General features: G+C 40.5%; 1 protein-coding gene across 1 annotated transcript in view; it reads left to right on the top strand.

Moving 5' to 3' along the window:
- The window catches only part of PRAG1 (PEAK1 related, kinase-activating pseudokinase 1), a 33,930-nt gene extending 10,715 nt beyond the window's left edge, over positions 1-23,215 (top strand). The window contains exons 3-7 of the mRNA XM_081317548.1: positions 1,370-1,477; positions 2,752-3,983; positions 13,541-13,659; positions 17,887-18,629; positions 21,883-23,215. Of these exons, the coding sequence (XP_081173674.1) occupies positions 1,370-1,477; positions 2,752-3,983; positions 13,541-13,659; positions 17,887-18,629; positions 21,883-22,902 (3,222 nt within the window). The 3' untranslated portion in view covers positions 22,903-23,215. The remainder of the gene's footprint in view (positions 1-1,369; positions 1,478-2,751; positions 3,984-13,540; positions 13,660-17,886; positions 18,630-21,882) is intronic.
- The last annotated feature ends 3,681 nt before the right edge of the window (positions 23,216-26,896 follow it).

Genomic DNA, 26,896 nt, shown 5'->3' with positions numbered 1-26,896 from the left:
TTATGGGGGGGGGTGTTGCTCTTCTACATGGCAGACATAGACAAGATGTAATTTGACCATCCCAGAAAGCAGAAATACCCTGTGAGGATATATCACCCAGATTCTGCTGTCTTTCTAAGGAATCCATTTTTCCTTTATTTACTGATGAACATTTCAAATTTGGGCCAGATTTATGCACCGCACTAAAACAGACGTTGAGAGTCAACAGAACCATTGTGAGCTGGTTTACATGTGATGCTAAGTTATAAACCATGCCTTCCACACTGCAGTTGTGGATATACACATTATAAACCATGTTGAAATAAACAACATGACGGCATAACACAATACAAAAACCCAGACATCATATAGCTAAAGAACAAGTTTTTCTTCCTATATCCTATCATTGGGCATACTGCAACCATTCATCTAGTTTGCAGTTTCAAAGGCATTCTTGGAAGCAAAGGTGGTGTTGGAATCTGACGCTCCTAATGAAAATATTTTTTTTAATGTTAAAAGTCACGTAGGGAAAGAAAGTTTTTGAGACCAAAATGGGTAGATATTGTGCAGGGGAAATGCATTGGAAATCTATCATCTTACTTATTCAATGTCTCTGTTTCCTTCTAAGTTGCCAAGGAGTATATGGGAGGGATGTCAAGGTATATGCTTGTTTACTTATCAAATTTCTATACCACCCATACCACCTATGTGACTCTGGGTGATTTACAAATAAAAACATACAATCAAAAACAGAGCTTAAAAGAATGAAAAGAAAGTTTGAAAGTTTTTTTAAAATTTAAAAGCAGACAGAGCACTGGGTTGTATAACCTTGTATTTAGCAGACAATTGGAAATAACAAATCCTGTAACCCCTCCCCACAGTTGATCCATTAAATTGTGCTCAAGTTGCCAACATTACTAATAAGGTTGATCACGGGAACTACCTACAGTAGTCAGATTATCAACATTGTTAAATTTCTTCTTTTCAGTAAAATTTAGTAGAACTTAAATGTGCCAATCTTTAGTTTTAGCATACCCAATAAATCTGTATAAGAAAGAAAAGTATAGTAAATCTGTAAGGCAATATAAATTGCTAGTAATTTGATTCATATTATTTATATGCCTTACGGTAAACTATTTTTTTCACTAAGGTCATAATCCCATTGATTCCAGATACTTAAAAATTATTCAACATTTTCTAAATCTTTGTTATATTTTTAAGAAGATGGATATAAAAGATTCTAGTAGAGTTGTATATGAAGTATTTTTGTCTTTTATTTATTTATGAAATTTATATGCCATTTATCTCGTGGTGTGAGGTGATGTATAAATCCCCACCCCTATCTTGGAGAAATGTCTATCTTGCTACATTTCATCTTTGATCAATGCAGGTCAATGAAATCAAAAGGAAGCCTCAGAACATTTCAGAAGATCGTCCTTTATTCCTTGCCCCATCTGGTCCTGAAAGGGCAGAAAGAAATATATCATACAGTAGAGAGGTACGTGTCCATGGGGTCAAAGCACTCAACAAGAGGAACGCGGTTGTGCCGATTTGGAGTCTCAGTCTCATTCCTGTCACTTCTGAGAAAAATGCTCTTCCATCCACCCAAGGGGAACAGCAACACCACTACAGATAGTCCTCGAGTTATGAGTGTAATGGAGCCTGCCCATTCCACTCGTAACTCAAAAACCCGTAGAGTGAATCTAGTTCCTTTAGCGAGATCACTCTCTTGCTTGTTAAAATGCACACGACTCGTTAAGTAAATATGAGGTATCTCAGGGTGGGGAAGGCCATGGAGGGCCTAGTGATGGAACAGGTTCCCAAGACCTCCCTGACCCACTAAGATAACTCATGCTTCCCCCTCCCTTCCTGTTATGCTCACCTGGACTCACCTGGAAAAGGTCTGTCTCCTCTCTGCCGCAGTTCCTGCTGCCGCTCCAATCTGAGGCTAAGGGACGTGTCCACAGCCCCCCAAGGCCTGATCCGTGCTCCGGAGGCCTGGAAAAGGCCTCCGGAGCCCAGATCGGGCCGTGGGGAGCGCAAAATCACTGCAGCCATAGATCCGGGTGGCAGAGGACTTTTTCAGGCTTCTGGAGTCTGGATCGGCCACGGGGGGGGGGGGGGCTGGCAAAATCACTCTGCAGCCATAGATCCCAGTGGCAGAGGTCTTTTCCAGGCCTCCGGAGCCCTGATCCAGCTTCCGGAGGTACGTCAAAGTGTCCCCCGGCTTCGGTTTTGTTCTCTGTTGCAGAGAACAGAGGCCTAAATAACCATGAGATCACGCTAGATCAGTAGTGTGAGATCTTGCTCCACTGATCATGCGTCATCTTGCGTTTTTAGGCCTCCATTCTCTGCAAACACACCAAAGGCCTGGAGCAACCAAGAAAGCGAAGATTCTACATCTTCGCAAGGTAAGTACTGCAGGCCTGGTGCCTAGGGAGACCCGGGGCGGGGAGGGAGGGAATAACCAGGTGAGTGTTGCAGAGCCACTGCAGTCGCTCGTAAGGACGAATGACTGCTGTGATGCTGCAATACTCGTAATTTTGGGAGTCGCTCATAAGCACTAGGGGGCGCTCATCACGTAACCTTGAACGAGTGTTAAGTGAATGCTTGTAACTCGGGGATTACTTGTAATATATTTAATTTCTCTGAGGAAAAAAGTGAAGGTTGGGAATACTTCCCCTTTTCTTGTAAGTCCCAAAACCTTTGAGAAACCCACCCAGCACCAGTGTAGCATGGCCTGATAATGAAAATTATTTTTCAAAATTGCAGGGCCAGGATGCCATGGCCGGTGCATCCAGAGTAACAAATTTTGGTGAAGATAAAAGAAGAGTCTTGAACTCATTCTCCAACTTTCATGTGCATGAGTCTGTATATAACCTCTTAAACCCAGAAAGAGACTTATTGGCATGTCCACCAGAAACTGTGCTAAAAAGCAGCAGTTCTTTCGATTTGTCCCAAGGAAGTCCTTACTGTCTTCTGGTCAAAACCTCAGATCAAGTCGAAAACAAGCCTACAGATAGCAGAGGTAATTCCAGAGAACAACAGCCTTCCTTTCAAGGAAAGGGACAGAATGAACCCATCTATGCTGAGAGTTCGAAGAGGAAAAAGATGCAGCATAATAACACCAATACATTAAAGAGTGGCGTCTTGACAATTAGCCCAAGTAAAAATCAACAAGATGGAAGAGAGAAGACCCTCCATTTGACCTGCGAGGGGAATTTTCAAGATCCTGCTTCACAAAGAGCAACAACTATTACTCTGATGGCCCCACAAAAAGAAGATGACAGTCGAGCATTTTTTCTTAGCAGCCCAGACTCAGCGGTTGGGGTACAGTGGCCATGTGTTAGCCCCACTATTAGCTCTGATACTGAGAAATCACCATCTTTCTCTGAGCCTAGAGAGTTGCCGCAAGAAAGATGTGATATGAATTCAAGAGACAAAAGCCCAGAGGCTGAGTCGCCAGTGTCTAGCAAGAATATGATTGATAGGAGTCCTGCTATTCCTCCAAAGATGTCCAAAGGAAGCCCTCCTAGACTTGACGAGTCTGTTCCACAATCAGTCAATTCTTCCATTAAAGCCAGTTCTTCCACTGCTGAAACCTGGGATACCAGCATGCCAAGGGACGAGACAGATGGCACTGTGACTGGGCCTTTGTCCTCTTTATGTTCCCAGATAAACAGCATCTCTCCAGATGAATCCAGCAGAGGTCTTTTGCCCTCAGGCTCTGAGAGAAGACCGAAATGCTACCACGTATCCTGGCATAGGCCATGTAGGATTGAAGAAGAGGAGGAGGAAGAGCAAAGAAGTGCAGCGGAAATGGAGAATGAAATAACTAGTTCTCCAAGTTTTTCAGATTGTCTTCAGATGAAACCATGTCCCGTTCAAGCAGTTGGGACTGGAGAAATGAGTCAGTCAACAACTCTTGCTTTTGAGTTCCCTAAAGATGAGCCTGGACCTGAGGAAGTTGTAACTCCTCGGCTGCCTCCAAAGAAACCACCCAGGTAAATATTTTCTTTAAGTTGCTTATAAATAATCAAAGCTAGGTAGACAGGAAAAAAGATAAATTCAGGACATTCCCGTGATGATTCTCTATTTCCCCCATTTCTGCTTTCCAGTGAAAACATTTGGGTGCTTCCTAGGATAAAATGTTTGCATGTACATATGTGTGTTTGTGTGTGTGTGTGTGTGTTCTTGAGCAGCATTTTGAGAAATCATTTTGTAATGATTTGTATTTGAACCAGGATTTCAGAAAACCATTAGCTGCAACTTAATCGAAATGAAATTTTGCTAACGTGTTTTTAAATAGCTTCTGTATTTCAGACACAGGTTGAAATCAATCCTAATTTTTTCTGGAGTCTGAGACTTTTTTTTTTTACTATAAGCTGATAGATTAAAATAGCATTTCAGATGATTGAGCAGTGAATCAGTCACTTTTCCTGCCACGGGGTCTCTTCAAGTGCAAACAAAAGCATATTGCTGGTCAGAGGAAAACAGATGTGTCTGAAAATGCTCATTCTTCTGACAAGAACTTCATTGTGTTGCTCTGATTAAGTTCACCCTGCTGAATGACTGTCTGTAGAAACCAATAAGAAATTGTAAGGAAAGGCCTGTGACTATTTATTTGGAAAATCAGAAATTAACTATTGTTAAGAAGTATTTTTCCAAGCAGGCTCCAATCTGCCGTTTTCCAGGCGTGTAGAACTAAAATCCCATCACCCCAGTCAGCATGCATGTTGTTAAGGAATTTGTTGTGCAGAGGTCTCCTTGTGCTACCAAAGAGTTGCACAGACAAGGAAGGGTACTGAGAGCAGCAAGAGTCACACACAGGAGTACACTGAGTTGTAAAAGCAAAAAGTATTTTACTTTTGAGGTGGTGTAAAAACAAAAATGCACAGTCAAAAATAAACAGTCCAGGTCATAAACAATAGCAACAGTCCAAGGAGTAATCCAAAATACAAAGTCTTCTTACCGGTCCAGAGGTCAATACACAGTTCAGGTTTACAAGAGTAGTAAACCAACAGCAGAGCAAAAAATCAGTAATAGTAGAGAGCAGTGAATTCAGAGAGAGAGAGAAGCTACGTTCCTAGCTTCCTCTTATGGCCATGAGAACACTTACACACCCATTGGCCAATTAACAACTTAAAGACATAGCATTATGGTTAATATATTTTCAACCCAACATTGTAGGCTAACACCATATGCCTAACACATGTTGATTAAGGATGATGGAAACTGTAACCCTGTAAAAGGAGGAAGCGGGGAGAGGGTATTAAATTGGGGCAAGCAAAATTATAAAAAATATGGTCCTGCAGGTGGTTTAAACTTATGATGGGAGTGAACGAGTGGTACTTATAATTGGTGCTCGTATTTATGGCCATCACATGGTAATGATTTCAGATCCTCTCTGCCAGCTTCCTACAAGCAAAGTCAATGGGGAAGTTGGCAGGAAGTTGCAAGTTACAGTAATGTAAGCACCCACTTAATGACTCACGCAACAGTCAGGACTGCCAGAGTGGCTGCTGCTAAGCAGCATGGCTACATGATTTGTTGACTGTGTCATTTTCTATTCTAATGAGGACCCAGATTGTTGGGGGCAATTAAGCTGACTTTGTAATAATGCCGCTTGGGTGTGTGTGTGTGAAAGCCCTAATAAGCAGGCATATACATAGAATGAAGGCTACTGCTAAGCTTGTAAGCCGCCCTGAGTCTTCGGAGAAGGGCGGGATATAAAATAAAAATACATAAATAAATAAAATAATTAGCATTTGTATGACCAAGGCTTATCTGTATGTAGATACTTCTGTGAAATTAGGACCATGATTTACTGAGCTCAGGTGAATGTCAATATCAATCCTGCTTTTGAGCTTTCCCTTCCCACATTGGAAAATTGGGATGTGGAAAGTCTGCACCGAAAGGTTGCAATCAGGGTAGGACTACCAGTTCTGGGATTAAGAAATCCAGACAATAACTAGCTTGTAGCAAAGAGATAAGGAAAATGTTTTGATCTCATTCAGTGCTCAAGTGGATAGCTGGATCCAGTAGCCCTACATCAGAACAATTAGGTGGCCTCATCCATCTTACTACTGTTACTATCGGAACATAATATTGGAATATGATTATTACCTGTACCACATCAGTTGTTTGAAATGATTTGTTGACTTGGCTTACTGTTACATACGTATTCAATAAATCATGGTTGACCCGACGAGGGCTTGGAAAACAACTTTGTTATACTGTACGTTGCTGCTTTTGAAAACATCTGGAACATTCAAAAATGAAGGAATTGCATTTCATAAGTCAATGCTTCCAACCTGAGAGAGCAGGAGTAGTTTCCAGTATTTTTTTCCACCAGTTCAGTTAAACTTTAATGACCTAGATCAGTGGGCAATGAAAATGCATCGGGATCTTTAGGCAGTGATAGAAATCTTTGTGACTTGTAATAAGTTGTCAAAGGTTCATAACTCTTCGGCATTTTAACATTAGTTTTACAATTGACTCCTGTTGAAGGAATTAAAATTGACTCCACTAGCTTGGTATTGGCCCATAAGAATATAGATTTGAGACATCTTAGAGAAAACACTGTTCCCACTTTTTCCTGGGAAAAACATAGGCCCCTGCTTCAGACGTTGGCTTGTGAATAGATAGAAGGGACTTTTTAAATTAGCCCCATTATGTGTCACAGGAAAGCTGCTTGGCTGTTTTATCACAAAATGCAATTCAGGGAATGCTTAAATGAAATGGAATTAAAATTTCTATTTTTAAGAGGCTGTGTTACTTCATTTTTAAACTCTTGAGCAGAGTGGCAGAAGGGATGAACAGTTCTTTTGTTTCAGTCAATAGTCAGCGATCAATTAACCTCATAAAACATAATCATCCTTTATCTGTTATGTAGAAGGAAAATGGATCTTTGTGTATCACTCAAATGTGCTGCAGGCAACGCTGGAAAAGAAGTATGGAGTTGACAGAAAAATGTAGTAATTAGAAGAATGGAGAGAGGCAGGGGGCAGCTTGTAACCTACGTTAAACTCCTCTTCCAATTAGCCTTGCCGGTATGTCCAGCCGGCACATCTGTGGCTGACACAAATTGCATGAGTGCATCATTTGTGCAATGAAGTCATGAAGGCTTTGCTGTCATTTGCCCCTCCCCCCAAGATACCTACATCTGGAGTTATTGCTTACAATGCAGACCTTTTCTGCATCCAAATTCTGGCTTAAAAATCAAATTGTGCCAATATCCTAAATTAGAAAACATTAAGGCTGCAATGTATGAAAATAAATAAATAGAACTTGCTTACTCTTTCACACACACGAACACACAATATACATGATTGCATTGTGCATCGTTTCCTTGTGTGTAGTCTAATCATCAGTCATTTTTCTGTACTTTGAAGAAAGCTACTCCAGATGTTATCTCCCTCCTCATTACATCTACAGAATACATGGTTTTACTTTTTGAAAAGATGTTTCATTTTTGCAAAAGGAAGCACTACCATTCAATTAAACATGGAGTCTTCCCTCTTCAGTTGTAATTAGGGGATTTTGGTCTCTATTTTTAATTGAACCAGTTTAATATGCCAATTAGAACCCACCTTTTTTTCTTTTTGCATCTTTCACTTAAGTTCTGGAACAGTATCCTTGACTCACTAACTAAATGCATGTTGTAGAAAAAGTGCAAATAAATATTTGCACATTCAGATTTTAAAAAATATAAACCACTGTGGAAACTGGAGAGAATGCATTTGTGACTGTGGTCCTTGATTTATGACTGATCGCTTAGTGACCATATGAAGTTCCAATGAAACACACACACACCCAAAGCTACCTAGAACCCAGTTCTGAATTTCTGGTAGCTGCTGCCTCCCCCACATTCATGTGGTTGCATTTTGGGTGCTCAGCAACTGGCCTGCATTTATGGCCATTTGTTGTATTCTGCAATCGCACAACCACAATTTGTGACATTTTTGCTGGAAACTGGTGTCTTACTTCCAATTTCCAGCAAAAACCAGCCCATAACAAACCATGGGTTTGCTTAATGACTGCCACATTCACTTAATGACCACCTCATAGAAGGTTATAAAATCACCAGTCACCTGACCATCACAATTTACAACCATAATTGCTAAGCTCAATTACTGTCGTGAATGGCGGACTACCTGAATTGCACAATTGAGCCAGACTGATTCATCCAGTCTAGTTTGGCTTGTTCCCATGGTGAGGGAGAGACCATGGAATGATCATAGAAAAGCCTTTTCTTTTTTTCCTTCACCGTTAGTCCTGATTCTTTAGCCCAAGAGTGTGTGTGTTTTTGGTTTTTTTGGCAAAGAATTGTACATGCTGCTTGATGGGACCCCCAATCTCATCTCACTCCTTTTTCAGCCAAGCATATCTATGTTTTTCTCTGTAAAATTGATATTTGTTTAACTTCATCAATTACCTTTTTAATTGGATGAATACTGAAGACTTCATTTATAGATAGTGAAAAAATGGTGCCGATCCAGGTTATTATTTCACACTTTCAATCCGGTGAACTCCATTGCTATTCTAAGACTAGCACCGGACTATTTTTTGGGATTGCTTACTCATTTTGCACCTGCCAAGGACATTACTTCAAAGCTGCCAAATGCCCCACTTCTTTCAAATATTTCCTTTGACTAAAACTTTTGTCTTCACCCAGAATATACATTATTCTGAATGTTGAGTAAGGCAGAAATGTCCCTCTGTGCCACTGGTCAGAACAGCAAAATGCAGGAACAAAGCAGAAAAAAATATTATTTTGATTTCAGTATTTTTCAATAGATTAAATACTTCTGTGAACTGTGACTTCCTCAAAGATCATGGTTTGGGACTGTTTCAGAATGGGGTTTTGGGGGGGAGGGGCATAGGCCATTGTTGTACTGATTCGAACAGAATAGCATTTGGTTCTCTTCTGCATTTACAAGTTCAATCTGATATTCAAAGAACATGCAAGTAAGATGTACTGCTTATGTTTGCAGACTGGAAAACCAAACTTGAAAATAGTAACTTGTAAAACTTATGACCTAAGAAATCCCATGATTGTTTTCATTGCTCGCACAATTTTCAGTCAACTAGCAGACATCAGTAGATCGAGTGCCCAGAAATCCATTTGACTATATTTTTGGTAAAAAGAGATGGAAGAGCTTGGTTGTAACAGTGAAGATGTAATCAGGCTCACTGTGGAACAGATAAAAAAAATGCATATATGCGAGTTCCAAGTCAAACTAAAGCAAAAGAACAAAGCCAATCAGTTTCTGCAGTATGGGAACCAGAGGAACTGTGGAACAAAATCAAAGAAATCTTAAGGATGAATGTAAAGGGAGACTGCCAAAGATCAAGAAAAAGAAAGCAAACTGGATGCCAGAACAGTTGGTAGAAATTGCCGAGAAGAAAAGCCAATCAGAAAAATAGAGTATAAATTAAGTTCTCGGAAGAAATTCTGAAAGCTATTAAAAGAGATCAGAAGCAACATCATAATGACATCTGTAAAGGCAATGAAGATGAGAACAGAGATAGAAAAACAAGGGATGTCTTTTGAAAGATTTCTGAACTAAACGTAAGTTAATATGCAAAAGGATGCCAGTGGACAGACTCTGATTTCAAGAAGATCAAACAAATATAGAATATATTGAAATTAAAAAGTAGAGATGTCTAAATGCAAGCTGTCTTAGAAGATATTCTAAGATAGCCTCACATTCACATATTCACATTCACAAGAATCTTTAGTGCTAGAAGATTAAGTTATATCAGCATTCCAATCAGTCACTAAGTCACAAGGCTACAGTGATTGATAAAAATATCTATAAAAATATAGCAACCAACAAAAGAAGAAGAAGCGACATTGCTGCTGTCGTATATTGGACAATCAAGAACCAAAAATATCAAAAAACTCAATATGTGCTTAATTGACTATAGAAAGACCTTTTATAGTGTTGATCACATCCAGTTGTGGAATGTCCTTAGAAAAACAATAATCCTAGAACATTTTATTGCCCTCATGCAAAACCTATACCCAGGGCAATAAGCCACAATCAGGCTGAACTAAGCATGGAAAATCCAAAGCACCAGAAGGACCATGAGTACACAGCCATTCAATCTTGTGAAGATTAAGCCTATTCCTCCTCAACAATCTCCAGGCACTGAGATAAGACTTTGACAGCATCAGTTGTTCTACAGAGGGTCAGCATGTACAGTTGGGTATCTTCAGCTGATTGATAGCACCTGACCTCGCATGGATGACCTCATCCAACAGCTTCATAGATAGATAGATAGATAGATAGATAGATAGATAGATAGATAGATATAGATATAGATTAGATATAGATATAGATATAGATATAGATATAGATATAGATATAGATATAGATATATATAGATATATATAGATATATATAGATATATATATTAAAAAGGAGGGGGCAAGAGCTTTGAACCTGTGCCACGTGATACAAACCAGAGCCTTCTGACTCAGTCCCTCCTTTCCTATCAATTTGACTAGAAACAAATTCACTAGGCCTCCCAATCTTCCAATCTCAACCTCCACAGTCAGATGGATATTGTTATCAATGGTACTGAAAGCAACTAAGATCTAGGAGAACCAAGACGATTGCATCACCCCATCCTGGTTTAATAGTTAATAGTTCTCAGCAAATGTAATCAGTACTGTCTATGTCCAGCCTGAAAGCAAATGATCCAAATAATCTTCCTCCCAGGCTGTCTGAAGTCACAGCCTAACTATTGTCTCAACAACCTTCCTCAAAAAAAGGTAGGCTGGAGACCAACTGGAAACTTTCCACAACAGTTTATTTCAAGCAAATTGAACCACCTCCTCCTCAAACATGAATTTATCACTGGGTATATCCAATCATAAATAAACTCTCAGGAGGATTTAACCAGCCATTAAAAAAGTGCATCAAACAAACATGCTGATTAACACTGGTCATTTCTTTAGGATCTACAGGATCAAACACAATGTCTTTTAAGGTGCTCGTGTGGCCTCTCCCTTCCCACCACTGAGAGCTCTCGTATTTTCTAAGTTGACAAAAAAAAAAAAATCTGAGCTGTGTTCTCCCAGCAGCAATGCTCTTAAACATCACTTTTATTCCTATTCAGAAAATGCATTTTATATAAAGCACAACACAATGGGAATAAAATAGAACTCTTCCACAATGACTTCCTGCAATCAGTGCTGCAGTGCTTTGCAAAGGCAGCTAGCTTGCTTATGAAAAGAATTTCCAGTCCTGAAATGGTGCCATTGAATAGTGATATTCTTTTGACGAAATGAGTTATTGTCAGGTTTTTCTGAACCGAAGTTAGGTCTTCTGGGCTAATGCCTCCTTAAGTAACCCCAGCTGCCTGCAATTAGTGCAGGTTCGAGTCCCACCAGGCTCAAGGTTGACTCAGCCTTCCATCCTTCCGAGGTAGGTAAAATGAGGACCCAGATTGTTGGGGGCAATTAAGCTGACTTTGTAATAATGCCGCTTGGGGTGTGTGTGTGTGAAAGCCCTAATAAGCAGGCATATACATAGAATGAAGACTACTGCTAAGCTTGTAAGCCGCCCTGAGTCTTCGGAGAAGGGCGGGATATAAATGGAATTAAAATAAAATAAAAAAAATAAAAAAATACCATCTAATGGGAGAGAAAGGTACTGTTGAGTACCAATAGTATCCCTATGGTTTCTACTGTTTATCCAGCTATTTGGCTTAGTTCTGTTGGGTTTTGTTGGTATTACTTTTTATATTATACTTTCATGTTTATTGTGGGTTTTCATATTAACATCTTCTGTGGATGGAAGAGATAGGTTAATAATACTGCGCAGGTAAATGTTAATAAATTTTAAAAGGTAAAAAAAAACTCAATAGTCCTTGGCAGTACAAAAGATTAGCAAACAGAGTAGAATAATTCCTGAATGAACATACATATGACTGGATTGTTAACTCTGCTAGTGTTTGAAAACTCAGAATCAGATGGGCATGGATTTAAGTTTATGGCATATGTTAAATGTTTAGGCAAACTAGTTATTGTATAGCTAAAGCATGTGTATGGACTTTTATATTTTAACATAAAATATAAAAATCTTAGGCCTATACTTACCAAATATTTTAATAACAAAACATTGGAGACCAATAGATCTTAACAATAGTTAATAGACCAGTCCTTTTTAAAAAGAAATAATTGTGACGTTCTTGAGCTTTACCGTCTTATGTTTGAAATGTCTGAATCATCTTCGAGAATAAACTATGTTTACTCTAAGAGTTCCACTTTGAAGATGTGCCATCATGCTTGTTTATATATCTTGACTTGTTCTAGCCATGGCTTGCAATGACAGACTTTGAATCCACGTGCTGTGCAAGAGGAATCTGTGGGGCAGCTAGAGACAAGTAATCCTATAGACTAAGAGAGTCTCAATCTTCTTCTTTTGCCTGGCAACAAAATCTCCTCCCATCCAACATATCCCTGACCAGTCTTTGCCCCCAAGCTTACCCATTGAGCTTTATTGCTCTTTAAAAGAAGGAGAATTTTTAAAACATTTCTATAAAAAATGGTTTTTATAGCAACTGGAAAGCCCAACCAAACCTTTAGTGTGCTACCCTGTTCATAACACCTCTAGGGAGGGCTGATCATCTACTTCTAAGAAGGAACAAAGGATTCCTTTTTTACACTAAAGTGTTGCATTCTTAGTGGGCAGGAACCTTTCTGGGACTGAATACACTCCCAAGAGTTTACAGGTGAGACTTAAAACGGCAAGAGTTTCAGGAGGTGACTTGAGATCCATCTTTGCTTGTTGAATGAGGCTGTGGGAATAGCTGGGGATACAGGTCTCCGTACATGGTCAGGAAGTTTGGGTTGAGAAAACACAGAAGCTCATTAGGTGACTTTGAGCCATCATCCCTCTCTTAGTCTACCTGCCCCACAGGGTTGTTGTTCAGGGAGGGAGGGGAGGAAAAGCTATATATTTTCTCTTTAAGGGAGGAAGGAAGGAAGGAAGGAAGGAAGGAAGGAAGGAAGGAAGGAAGGAAGGAAGGAAGGAAGGAAGGAAGGAAGGAAGGAAGGAAGGATTTCACTACTAATTGTGCCATCCCAGCTCCACTCTGGCCCTGCCAAAGAATAAAGTGAGTAGTGAACTTAGGCCAGTCACTTTCTTTCAGTCCTAAAAAGGAGGCAATGGCAAACCACTTCTGAGGGGGGGGGACCTTGCCAAGAAAACTGCAGGGATTTATTTGTCCAGGCCATCTCCAAAAATCAGACAAAATTGAATAGAAAAAAACCCCCTAGCTCAGAGTTATATGTTCATGTTTATAAATATTACCATTACACCTTCATCTGTCTATTTCTTTTTATGTTTTGTTGCAGTGAGAGGCCACTTTGTATGTGCTACATCTTGAACAAAATAGGGTCAAGAGAAATAAACAGATACAAACTGAAGCAAATCTAGCAAAATCAAGGGGCTCTCAAACAGACCTAGTATAATTCTTCAAAAGCAACATGTCTATTGCATATGTTTACCATATTTTTATGACATGTTTCCCCCCAAAATTCTAGGCGTCATCTACAAACAACAAAAAATGGTGAACTGGAGCAGTTGAATAGTGATTCTACCGAGAGCCTCAGGGGATCAACAGCCAGCTTGAATTTGGATACAAATGTACTCAGGAGCGGAGGTAGCTAAATTTTATGTACCAGTGTGGAATTGTGGTGATGATATAAGAAACATATTCTACAATGGAATGACTTATACTTTGCATTTATTCAGTTGATCCAAAAGCAAACTTGTCCTATAAATTCAGCTTGCCACTTCTCCAAGGAATCTCTGGAGCAGTCTTCTTGGGAGGACAAGAAGAGAAAACCATATGCTTATGGTGATTTATAAAGCTCGTTCCTTCACAAGTCATTGAGGTATTACAGCAGGGGTCTTCAAACTTGGCAACTTTAAGTCTTGTGGACTTCAACTGGCTGGCTGAGGAATTCTGGGAGTTGAAGTCCACAAGTCTTAAAGTTGCCAAGTTTGAAGACCCTTGTATTACAGGGATGCAAGAACACCAGTAAGTAGTGAAGGAATAATACAGCTTATTCATTCATTCATTCATCTGGAATATTTACATCCGCAGTCCCCAACCTTTCCAGCTTTGTAGACTGGCAGCGGTAGCAGCAGGGCAGAAGGGACGGTTTCATGCATGCAACCTGATCCCACGCATGCGCCAATGGAGCTTTGCATGGTCGCCTGTTGCTTGCACGGCCCAGTTTCCAATGGACCGTGGACTGGTAGCGGTCCAGAGCCCAGGGTTGGGGCCCACTGATTTACATGATCGCCCAAGTCAAACAACAAAATTCTAGCTCACAAAATCACTTAGCAAAAATACAAAAGGAAATGAATGCCTACCACTACAGCAGGCTAGAACAATTAAATGGCAATTGGGACTAAAATACGTTATAGCTCACCAGTTAGGAATTCTGCTCATCCTGATCTAAGAATCTAGGAAAACATCCAGATCTTAGCTACCTTTCTAAAGAGCTGCAGAACCAAGAGGGACACTATTCAAATGGAAGACACCACCAGTCCCCTGAAAAAATACAGTGCTTTTTTCTTCCACAGCTAAATGTAAATTCTGTTTTCTGTATTTCTTGGTATATATTGCTATGAGGTGCAAAAAGGTTTTCTAGAGTGCTTGTGTAGAGTGCCAGTAATGGATTTATTCAATTTGTTTGTTGCCCTCTGCAAACTGAGAATGCACCAAGTAGAGATGCAGCAGGGAAGAAGAGTATTGACAGTGTTCTGTACCAGCCTGCTACCGGCCCTGCAGAAAAGGCAGGGACAACCCCTTTTACAAGAAGGCAAGAGGCTGGAATTACGCCTGCCAAATTTATTGCTACAAAAACAAATAGAACAAGACACAAACCAAGAAACAGGAGCTTTTCAAGCGGTTGCCTTCAGCAAACCAGCCCTCCCACGCATTCCCCCTTAAATACAGTTCAGGGCGTGGCTTCTCTCTGCCTCCTTCCGAGGAGCCCCATTGCCTTCCTCTGTTTACTCCTGATTGACTGCCTCCTGCGTCGGGCGTCCTTGAACAGGGCCAGCTGTGGGTCATCTTCATCCACGCTGTCAGGCTCACACAGCTGGGTCTGCATCGTGACCAGATGAGAGGGGCCTGGCTGAGGACTCTCATCAAGCTCTTCAACACCCCCCTCCTCCTCCTCCTCTGAGTCGTCCGACCCAACTGCCGAACCCACAGGCTGACCCTGAATCACAACAGATAGGCAAGCAAGGTGCCCTTTAGGGAAAAAATTATCCAGCCTTATTTTTTCCACTGAGGAATGTATAAGAAGCTTTTGAAGACCCACTAGCATACACCGGAACACAGCATGAAAGTCACAATAGGAAAATACATTTTTTCCAACTTAGATATTGCCAAATTACCCAAACTAGAGCAAACTACAGAACTGTCTGTCAACATTAGAAATAAAATATTTATTCGTTCATTTATTTGTCATATTTATACAGCTGTCCATCTCACAATCAAGTGACTCTTGATATAACTGTAATTAGTCTTTCCCCCACAGTTTTGCCAAACAGATGAGACAGCTTGCTATGTCACTACATGATTTTCTGCATTGTACTTGCAAATCAATACATAATGCAAAACTGGAAAAAGCAAGCGTATTCCTAACTTGTGAATTTAATTTTTGAAGAGGAATGCATCTTAATTCCAGAAATTTAGGGGGGGGGGAAATATTATCATTAAAAAAGGCATGTTTCAGTCAACATTGGTTTTTCAGTTTGTAATGCTGAGCAGACATGTTTTTCTGCTTAAATGTTTACCCTGCTCCAGCTTCATTTCTGTAGGGCAGTCAGCAGTGCTCGCCTATATGACAAAATGTCAGTGGTCTTCAAAACACTATATGGCATTGATTTCTACCTTTCAATAGTGTTTCTTCATTATACTTAGTGATTCATTTCCCATATTAGTCAGTTTATTACAGTCCTAGACCAATACAACCATATGAATATAAACATGCTTAGTTTCCAGTATAGAATTTGTTGGAAATGTACTTTGAACTCCACACAAGAACTCCAATTTTAAGGTGGTTGTTGCTACCAGTTTGGTTTGAAAATATATTTCCCCACCTTCTCCAAAATGTTATCCCCAAAAATGGAATGTGAGAGATGAAGCAACAGTTGTCCAAAATGACTGAATCAAGAAAAAATTCCATCAAGAAGGGGTGCACCACTGCCTTCTTCAAAGCAGATGGCACAGCCACCTTCCTCAAAGAAATATTAACCGTTTCCCAAATCTCATCATACAGAGTGAGTTTAACCACCCTTACTAACCAGATAGGTCTAGATCTAGTCTATGAGTGGCAGAACCTATATTACAGAGAGCCCTATCTAAATCCTTGGCCTCCACACATAAATACTTCAGTCTTAAGTGGTCTTGCTCTATAAATCCCATTTCTTCTTCCACAAAAAATAATCTTACTAGAAGCATTATAAGCCCATGATATGTTGACCATAGATGGAGAAATAGGTTTTATGGAGCACTGGGATAATAATAATAAATAATAATAATAATAATAATAATAATAATAATAATAATAATAATAATAATAATAATAATAATAATAACAACAACAACAACAACGACGATGATGATGATGATGATGATTAATAATAATAATAATAATAATAATAATATGATGATGATGATGATGATGACAATGTTGATAATGATGATGATGTAGTACCAATAGTAATAGGTGCCTTGGGTGCAATCCCAAAACAACTAGAGCATCACTTGAACACCATTGGCATTGACAAATTTGCCATCAGTCAATTGCAAAAGGCGATCTTACTAGGAACTGCTTCCATCCTGCGACAATATCTGTAATACCATCAAACATCCACATCTGCCTATCCCAGGTCCTTGGTAAGGACTCGATAGGTAGACAAAAATGCCAAATCGAGTCTGAACATCTGGCTGACTGTGCGATGATCAACAACAACAACAGCAATATAATAATAATAATAACAACAATAATAAAAAGTAGTAGAAGTAGTAGTAGTAGTAGGAAGGGACCTTGGAGGTCATCTAGTCCAACCCCCTGCTCAGGCAGAACCCTATACCAGTTCAGACAAATGGCTGTCCAGTCTCTTCTTAAAAACTTCCAGTGTTGGAGCATTCACCACTTCTGGAGGCAGGTTGTTCCACTGGTTAATTGTTCTAACTGACAGGAAATTTCTCCTTAGTTGGTTGGTTAATAGCTAATAGTTAATAGTTCTGTCACAAAATGCAATATTATCTACCTATTTTCCCCAAAGTCAGAGGATAGAGTCAAAGGGTATGGGATATAGTTATAAGCTGACATGAGGATCAGTAGCAAGAACAAGAAATATAAGATCATTTTTGTCTATTTTGCTGAAGTATAAAGGAACTGCTGACAGTATTATGATTTCACAAATGAACTCATCCAACTTTGGGGGGAAATGGAATATAGCATAGACCTGTGCTGTACAGATCACGTGCTACATCTGTATGATGTGACAGAAACACATAGTCCAGTTTGTGACCGATTTTGTCATATATAAAGTGAATTGAGCCCTGGGTCCATTACTGTTGTTGTCTTCTGATAATCCATTTGGGTGCCTGGAAAAGCTTTGCTGCAGCAGGGATCAACGGAAGTGATTGCTTAACAACCATTGTCAGTGATATTGATATAAGGAAAGTCATTTGTTCCCATACCATATTTGGTAATAAAGATATTCTCAGTAAATAATTCAGTCCTTTGCTTCTATGTTTCATTTTTAGATAGAACTCATACTGTAAATTGTCTTTATCCACGCTGCCATGATTTTCGGGCTTAAAGTCAGTTTAACTTGTCTCTGTGTGTTTTAGGAGAATTGTGCAAAATGAGTCTTCCTTCCTCCACCCATCCTGAAAAACCTACCTTGCCTTCCGTTCATTTTTCTGCCTGTTTGACTGAAGACACGGCACTGTGCAAAACTGTGGAGCCACCCCCTCTGCCCCAAAAGAAAACTGTCAGCAGAGCTCTTTCATCACCCGAAGGATTTTACTGGGGCTCATCCTCTCCGTCCAAAGTAGCAGTCTTCCCCAGCTTCAAGCTGAACTCCAGTCAATCAGAAAGCAACGTCTATATCCAAGAAAAATCTCTCTTTTGCTCTAACTTGGGAATTAACCACCGTACAATTTCCTCTTCTGAGTCTCTGGGGAAAAACTTCCTAGGGTCCACCCCTACTCCATTCCCAACTTCTGCCAAGAATAGCAGCCTTTGTGGCTTTCAGGATAGAAACTTCCCATCTCGTTCTTCCTCACAGCACAGTATATCCAACCAGGTCTCCTCAAGTTCCAGCCTTCACCTCCATAACCTCTTCAGCAACATCAACAGCAAAGAAGGCATATATACTAAGTTGGGAGGGCTCTACGCAGAATCCTTGCGACGCCTGGTCTCAAAATGTGAGGATTATTTTATGCACGATCAAAGAAGCGAGCTGCGTTTTAGTGAGCACTACTGGCCTTTCTTCAAACTTACCTGCAACAAACCATGCTGTAATGCGGGAGATGCAGTATATTTCTGTGCAACGTGTGCCAAGGATCCTTCTAGCACTTACGCAGTGAAAGTAAGTAGTTGGAAGAATATCATTTTGTAGTGTAGGAGTGGGAAGCATTTCTTATGCCTGATGCCCCCGTCCAGGAAATGTATCCAGCCAAGAGTTCAGCTAAAGCCAGAGCCAAGAAGGAGCAAGTGCTCCCATCCTGCAAAGTCCTTTTTGTCTTTGTGACACTTCAAATAACTAGACGAGGAGACAACTCTCCAAGAAGCAATGCAAAGGTCCAGAGAGCAGGTAAACGTAGAACTAAGGAGAAATTTCCTAACAGTGAGAACAATTAACCAGTGAAAGGGCTTGCCTTCAGAAGTTGTGGGTGCTCCATCACTGGAGGCTTTTAAGAAGAGGTTGAAAGCCACTTGTCTGAAATGGTATTGGGTCTCCTGCTTGAGCAGGAAGTTGGACTAGAAGACCACCAAGGTCCCTTCCAACTCTGTTATTCTGTTATCTTGAGGTCTGCATAATGATAAAAAAAAAGTTCCACCTAGGTGGGAATTCTCCTCCATTGCAGTGGCTTTTAGCTGGTCTCTTGATGCTAGGAAAAGACATCTACGATTAGTCTGGACACTTTACTAGCTCTTAAATGTATCTCCTAAAGTCGTCGTTGAGTGGCTTTGCTTGAGGTGAAATAATGGCTGATCACGAGAACTTGAGAAAAGCACCCATTTCTTTTGCTTTGTCTTGCTTTGCCTGTTTAATTGCTCAAAGAATTTTCACTAATCTGATTTAAATGCTCAAATCAGTTAGTCTCTTTCAAAATTCCTCAAATAAATGGCCTGAAAGAAAACTCCAGGTTTGCTGGAACATAGGGTCAAACAAATATACTATAAACTTTTTTTGCTTTTACTATTCTGATCAAAATGTTTTGGGCTTCAGTTTGAGGTCTTTTGGAAGATTTTACCTGGATTAGACAATTCCCTTCAAATGACAAAATTCAGGGGTGAATAGCAGCTAGCAGGATTAAGTCCTTTGAGAAACCAATGTGGATTAAAAAGGTGAGCTTCAAGAAAAACAGCCAGGGAACAAGTACAGGGAATAATTAACTCCAAAATGCCAAGTCAGAACAAATAGAAATTTGGGGAAAAAAAATCTCTCTGACACTGTCATCAAAAAAGGAGAATTTTTGGGCTTCTGCCAGTGTGCTTGGCACCAATAGTTCTCCTTCTTTTAACAGGAAAGTTAAGTGTCTGGAGTTAGGCCAAGAGGGTGTGTAGCTGGGATTGTTGTCATGGCACCCCTTTTAGTGCCAGGAGAGCAGAACAATAAGGAGGTGAGTCTTGACCCTTCTAACATCATTTGAGCACAAACTGGTGCCAAGAACTTCTTGAGGCCCTGAATTCCTGTGATTCACGAGAATCCTTCATGGGTGCAAATGACTCATCCTTTCCAAGACATTTGGCCATGTAGGGCAGGACTTCCAGAGTCTTCCTGTGTTCAAACCCACCAGAGCTTCCCTGACAGTTGCCACCTTCGTTCTGGCTTTGGGTTCTGTAAGTTTTTTAAGGGTACCCTGGTGTAACTGCACACCCTTCAGAAAAAATGCCACCATCCTTGCACTTCCAAAAGAAAAAAAAAAGATATTTTCAAATTATTTCAGTCACATAATTTTGATTGTTGCTTCCTGCTCTTGGTTCAAGATACGGTTACATCTTTTCTATCCACGGAGGCTGGAGATGGTCTTAGTCACTTTAAAAAGGAAGTCAGGAAGCTGTATTATTTTAGTTCCGCTGATCTCTTTGCCTTTTGTGGATTGTGGCCTTAATTTTCAATGCTGTGCACGAAGTGTTGTCTGCATGGATGCCAGTTTCACAAAAGGAAAGGGCTTGCTCTCCTGTCAGTCAAGCAATCACCCGGTGTGTATTCACAATGAGAGTTTAAAAACAGAGTACGCAATTGCCAGGAAAAAAAATAAGCCTTTTTTGTGTTCCTTGCAGACCACACGTGTTTGTGCCTATGTTACAAAATGTGTCTTTATTGTCTCAGGGCAGCACTGTAGCATTATAAGGCCAAGCTCAGAAAACTAAGATCTAAGTTAGGCTGCTGTGCACTACCTCGTGGGAAAAATTAGTTAAACGGTTTGGGACAATTCCTTCAGTTTTCACTGCTGAAATATTTGATTGATATGTCAAGACATAGTCACTGAGCTAAATAATTTTCACATATGCATCTCTTATGTTGCAAAAGTCTGGAGCATTTCACATAATATCCAAACTCCTCTTTTTTTTTCTTTCTGCCACTTGCAAGAGGTGGATGGGATAGCCTTGCATAATTTGGGGCTTTTAGCACACAGTGCAAGAAGAACCATAATCTTCATCTGTATTTTTTTAATCCACATTAATAATGAGACAGGTTCTTTGGATAAATTATAATCCAGGAAGAGATATAAAGGAACCCTCCTTTTAAAAACACAGTTGTCTTCTAGTGTGGTAGATTTATTAGATTATATTCCTAAAGTTTTAGATCCTGGTGTGTGTGTGTGTGTGTGTGTGTGTGTCTGCTTGAAACAAAACAATAATTTATATTTGAAGAAAGAGATTAAACACAGCAGTGAAAATCATCTTTTTGCTTATGGGAATCCAATAAAAATGGAGTAATTAATAATAATAATTTTCAGTAATATTAATTGTAGTAGCAATAACAACAACAATATAAGAGTATCAATGTGTATACACGTTTTTCCCTGTTCAGTTGTGTCCAGTTCTTGGAGACTGACTGAACAGGTTCCTGCAGTTTTCTTGGCAAGGGTTTTCAGCTCTGCCATTGGCTGCTTCCTAGGGACGAGAGAGTGTGATTGGCTCAAGGTCACAAGCTGGTTTTGAGCCCAAGGCAGGACTAGAACTCACAATCTCCCAGTTTTTAACCGGATGCCATCACCATTACAGAAAACTGTTCTTTATACTTTACAGAATATCATAAGGGAAAAAGTAGTCTTGGAGACTGGTTGTCTCCATTTACAGAAAGGGAAGGGGGAATGGGAAAAACTTAAGAGAGTAAGCCAGTACCAGTGTGCTAAAAGCTTTTGTAGTCTAAAATATCTGAATATTTTGTAGTCTAAAATATCTGAAATTGCTCTTTAGTTCAAAACATCTCTAGATGCCTTCTTCATGACTCAGTTGCTTTCCCACTCAGCGGCTTGGATATCTGTTTGCTTGCTAATTGCTTTAGGGAATATCTTTGTCTCTGTATCCATTTCTTTGTCTCCTAATCAGTTTCCAGATGTTAGTGACATTTTCAATAAATCTTTGCTTGTACTTTTTCCTCATAGATATGTACATACCAAGACATCAAAGCTGCAGCATCCTGTATTAGCCCTTCTGTTCCCGTTCACTTCAATATCCAGCAGGACTGTGGGCATTTTGTAGCCACTGTGCCCTCCAGCATGGTGAAAAATGCTTCCGTGGACAGCCAGTGTCCTTCTCACTCTGCCACTGAGCAAGAGTGTGTGGTTGTCATTACCCGCGAAGTGCCACACCAGACTGCTGCCGATTTTGTGGGAGTTGCTGAAACTTTCCATAAAGATGAACCGGACCAGTATGAGCGGAGAGTGTGTTTCCTGCTGCTACAGCTTTGCAATGGATTGGAGCATCTTAAGGAGCACAATGTCATTCACAGAGATCTTTGCCTAGAAAACTTGCTGCTGGTGCGCTGCAAACCTTTCACCGGCTGTAGCAGGACCAAAAATGACAAGCATCTGCCAAGGCTCCTCATCACCAATTTTTTAAAAGCCATGCAAAAGCCAGGCACCAGTGAGTCCAAGTCAAAGAAGAACCAGGCCCGGTTAGCTCCAGAGATAGTATCCGCCTCCCAGTTCAAAAAGTTTGACGAATTCCAAACCGGCATTCTCATCTATGAGCTTCTGCACCAGCCTAACCCATTTGAAGTTCAGACCCGTCTCAGAGAACAAGGATACAACCAGGATGACCTCCCTGCCCTTCCCAACCTTTCCATTTATTCCGGTGGGCTCCAGAAGCTTGCACACCTGCTCTTGGAAGCAGACCCCATCAGACGTATCCCCATCACGGAAGCCAAGCGGATCCTGCAGTGTCTGCTTTGGGGCCCTAGGAAAGACATAGCAGATCAGCCACTAAAGCCCTGGGAAGTCCTTCACGGAGCTCTTCAGAACTGGATTGACATGAAACGGGCCTTGTTAATGATGAAGTTTGCCGAGAGGGCAGTGGATGCAGAGCACAGTGTTCAGCTGGAGGACTGGCTTTGCTGCCAGTATCTAGCCTCTGCAGATCCCTCCTCTCTTTTTAAGTCTCTGAAACTTCTTCAGCTCCTTTGATCTCTGTAGCGTTTTCAAACCTGGCATTGGTTCTGGCAGAATCTGCATAAGAGTGCACTTGGCTCTACTGAAAGTGGGCGCACACCACATTTTTCCTTTGTGTATCATTAACTGACCCATATTTTTTTTTAAAAAAAAGATAATGCATTTTATGCTGTCATTGCGAATGTTATAAAAATGCAAACAGTGTTATCTAGATTCCACCTCTGAGTAACTCTTGAAAGCCTTGGGTTTGTTTCTTTTTTTCCCAATTTGAAGGAATTTGTTCTTGTAAGATGGCTTGTTGTTATTTTCATATGAAATAGATTTAAGTTAAAACGATTATCGGCATTTTGTTTTATTTTTGTGGGTTAAAGAAAAACGTTCAGGGAGAACTGTGCAGCCAGGCCCCAACAATGCTGCCTTGAAATTGCATCTTACTGAACCACTGAAACTATTCCTTTCAGCTTTTTACAATTCCATCTTGCCTATTTGGGTTCATGTGGGCTTAGTGCACTATTTCTCAAGCTTATGCTGGTTGGGGAATTCTGGGAGTTGAAGTCCATAGGTTTTAAAGCTAAGGGTTGAGAGGAACTGACTTAGAGAATACAGGGCAGGGGAATGATGGGATCTTTCAGAGGAAAGAGAAGTGGAAAGTTGAACAATAGGAAAATCTCTTTGGGGTTAGCTTCAGAACCATATTCAGCAGTATTTCAGGCTCTTGTTCAAAGGCAGCCCATGTACACTGAACTACAATAATCCCAAAGCAAGGTGAATTCCTGGCAGGGGGACAATTTTTCCTCTCCTGTCACCATCATCAGCTCCTGCTTAGACAGGAGTGGAACTGTTGTAAAATGGTGCCTCCGATCCCAATATCTCTGCAAGCAGAAGAATATTCTGGCAACACAGGGCCTTCCCCTCAGGTCTGATTTTATAACCTTAATTACTCCGTGTGTATTTCTTTGGGATTGTTCTCTTCTTGTTGAACAAGATTCTCTTCCTGTCTTTCTCTTGAACATGCAAATAATCTCTTGGCATGGCAATATTTCCTCTTCTGACTGGGTTTCTTTCACTGTGATTCTGAACACAGTAATCATTTGCAAGGGCAGAAGAAACTTCATCTGCCTGATTCCCCAACTTCCTTTGAACCAACTCCTTCCTTTATGCCTCATTTGAAACCACATGCAATTATGTTGGGCTTGCTTAGCAATTTTGGGTTTATATATAGATTATCTATTTCTAAATTTTTTGAACTGGGATCCTATAAGTTTCAAAGTAATCCAAAGCCTAGGGCTGCATGTAGCTGCTCAAGCCCACGTTTCAAAGGCCCTAGGGCCTTCTCATCAACTTCTAGCTACAAATGCTTATGTTGCACGGCACAGTTTCCCATATAAGAAAACTGTGGTGTATTCTCCAGAATCCAAAGGATAATAAATGGTCTCTCAATAAATTGTGGTCCTCACTGCCATCAGCCAGTGATACATACAGTCTCTAGATACCAAATTTTGCTCTCCCCTGCTATATAGGACAATTCAAGCACCCTCTGAAAAGTTTAATAGTTCTGTCAGGCTTCTCATGTGTATTATGCACAGAAAAGGGAATTCATAAGAGATTTTGCAACTATTGAGACTATTCTAAATAATAGAAAATGCAGATATTTGTTATGCACTCTGAGCTATGCAAATAGTACAATCTTGTGGAGGTACTAGAATAAATGTCTATGATCTGATACATAACATCTCTACAATATCCATACTGAGACATTTGAGGAAGCACTGAAGCCCCAGCAGCCATATTGTTTACAGAGGGCAGTGAGGAACAATGTAAGATTTATATCACCAGCTTTGTAATGTAAAGAACAGCGGCATCTGGTTTCTTAGTCATACTATGATTGGTTTGGATATCTTCCCACTTTCCTTTACTAATCTCATATAACTCAATACTGGAAGGGATTGAAAAGAAAAGGCATGCTGTAAAGGTTATAAAAGAGACTATTACAACTCTTATTCCATATGTTTTCTCTCTGGGGCCAAAATTAGAGAGACCAAGTGGCACCAAACAAGGCCTTGTGGGTACTTCTTGTTGACCCCATGGACGATTAAAACGAATGCGGTCATTATAACGCATTACCTCTTTTCTATGTTTATTTTAACGAATAAAAAGGTATAATAAGAATAACATCGAGAACCAAAATAAATTATCCTGTCAAAACCCAAAATAATAATTATTTTCTTTCTTGTCCTGTTCATCGGCCTTAAATGGTGCAGAAGTGATATTAGGAGGGACAGAAACAACATATTGGTGGTGATGATACAGGGTGAAATCCATATCTTAAAACCAATGAGCTTTTTCATCTGACTTTGTTTTCAATTCAATGGATATTTGAACATCTGCCAAGTATTCACAGGTAGTCTCCAACTAATGACCGCAAATGGGCAATAATTTTTATTTATTTTAATCTTACATATTTACTTGTATCCCACTTTTATTATTTTTACAAATAACTCAAGGCAGCAAACATACCCGACCCACCTTCCTCATTCTATTTCCCCCACAACAACAACCCAGTGAGAGGAGTTGGGCTGAGAGTGTTGCGTACTGGCTTCGTTGCACAGGAATGAAGACGAGGCGAGTGAGTTCAGCAAAGATCATGGTTTATTGCTTGCAGGATCTGAACTAGAGAACAGGGCTGCAGATGCAGCAATTTATACCCTGCCCCCTAGGCGGCGGCCAATAGGTTTGAAGCAACCTATTGCTGCCTAGGGGCAACGAATAGCAGCGCTGGAGATGGGCTGTCTGAGATACTGGGAGCCGTTAGTTAGCTCAATGCTCCAGCAGCCTGCCAGCCGTTACCACGTGGTGTTAACAAGCAAGCCCAATACATTACACCCCTCCCCCCTTAGAACAAACAACACTATAACAACAATAGAAAGTAATTACAGCGATACACTTTACAAAGACTTAACACTGGTGTGAATAGGTTCCACTTAGCAGCACAATAAAGTAATTACAACATTATAGCTCCCTTGTCCATTACAATCTTGTAGGTCAGCATTAAATACAAGGGTACATACAACATTATAGCTTTGCGTGGCCTTGTGGAACACCTGGGGGACCCAGGCACATCCTGGACTACCAGCTTGCCCGCCGGGCTGGGTAAACCAGTGTCTCTTAGTTCAAGTGATTCAGAGTGGCTCGGTGCTCTCTGGCTGGCCTTTCCAGGTTGGCCCACCCCAGAGTCAGTTTGTTTAGCAGAGTTAGCACAGTGGCTGTAGCTATCAGGTTGGCTTTCTCAGTCAGGGGACCCATGTTGCACGTCCGGGTTCCCCTCCTCTACAGCCAACTCCTCGTTGCTTGGGCTGTGTGAGCCTTCAGGGTCTATGCATGGGCCAGCTTGGCTGCTGGTTTGTGGACCTTGGTAAGGACTTGTGACAAAGTCCTCGCTTTGTGGCCGCTCTGGGAAATGCTTCCTAAGCTGATCGATGTGGTGCCGGACAACTCGCCCTCCCTCCAGCCCCACTTTGTAAGAGAGGGGGCCTGATGTTTTAGTAATTTTTCCAGGCACCCACAAATTCCCATGCCCATAGTTCCTGGCCCACTTGCAGCCCCCTTGGGGGATTTGGGCATGAAGCTTCTGCTGCCACCCTATCTGGATGCAACCTGTCCAGTTTCGTGATCAGTCACCTCCCCCAGTGCAGCTCTGCTGCGCTTTTCTTGGTGTGTTCTATCTACATGTCTCTGATCCACGATGGCCAAAAGTTGAAGTTTTCCTTCTTATCTGCAAATAGCTTTAGAGTCCTGGTTAAATAGATATTTGTAATCCAAAAAGTTCAAAAAAGACTTTTTTCCCTAAAGTTTATAATTCTCTTTGACTGCAGCCCAGATTGTTGTCTTTTTTTTGTCACAGCTGTTCTTTATTATTAAAGCTTTTAAGGTCACAAATACAGATTAGCTTTTCCTAGGTTTTGGCAAGTTCTCTATGGAAATCATAACTGTCATAATCTTCATCCATCAC

Source organism: Vipera berus (genome assembly GCF_964194415.1).
Source record: "Vipera berus genome assembly, chromosome: 2".
NCBI classification, from domain to species: domain Eukaryota; kingdom Metazoa; phylum Chordata; class Lepidosauria; order Squamata; family Viperidae; genus Vipera; species Vipera berus.
This window is presented reverse-complemented; position numbering and strand designations above follow the sequence as displayed.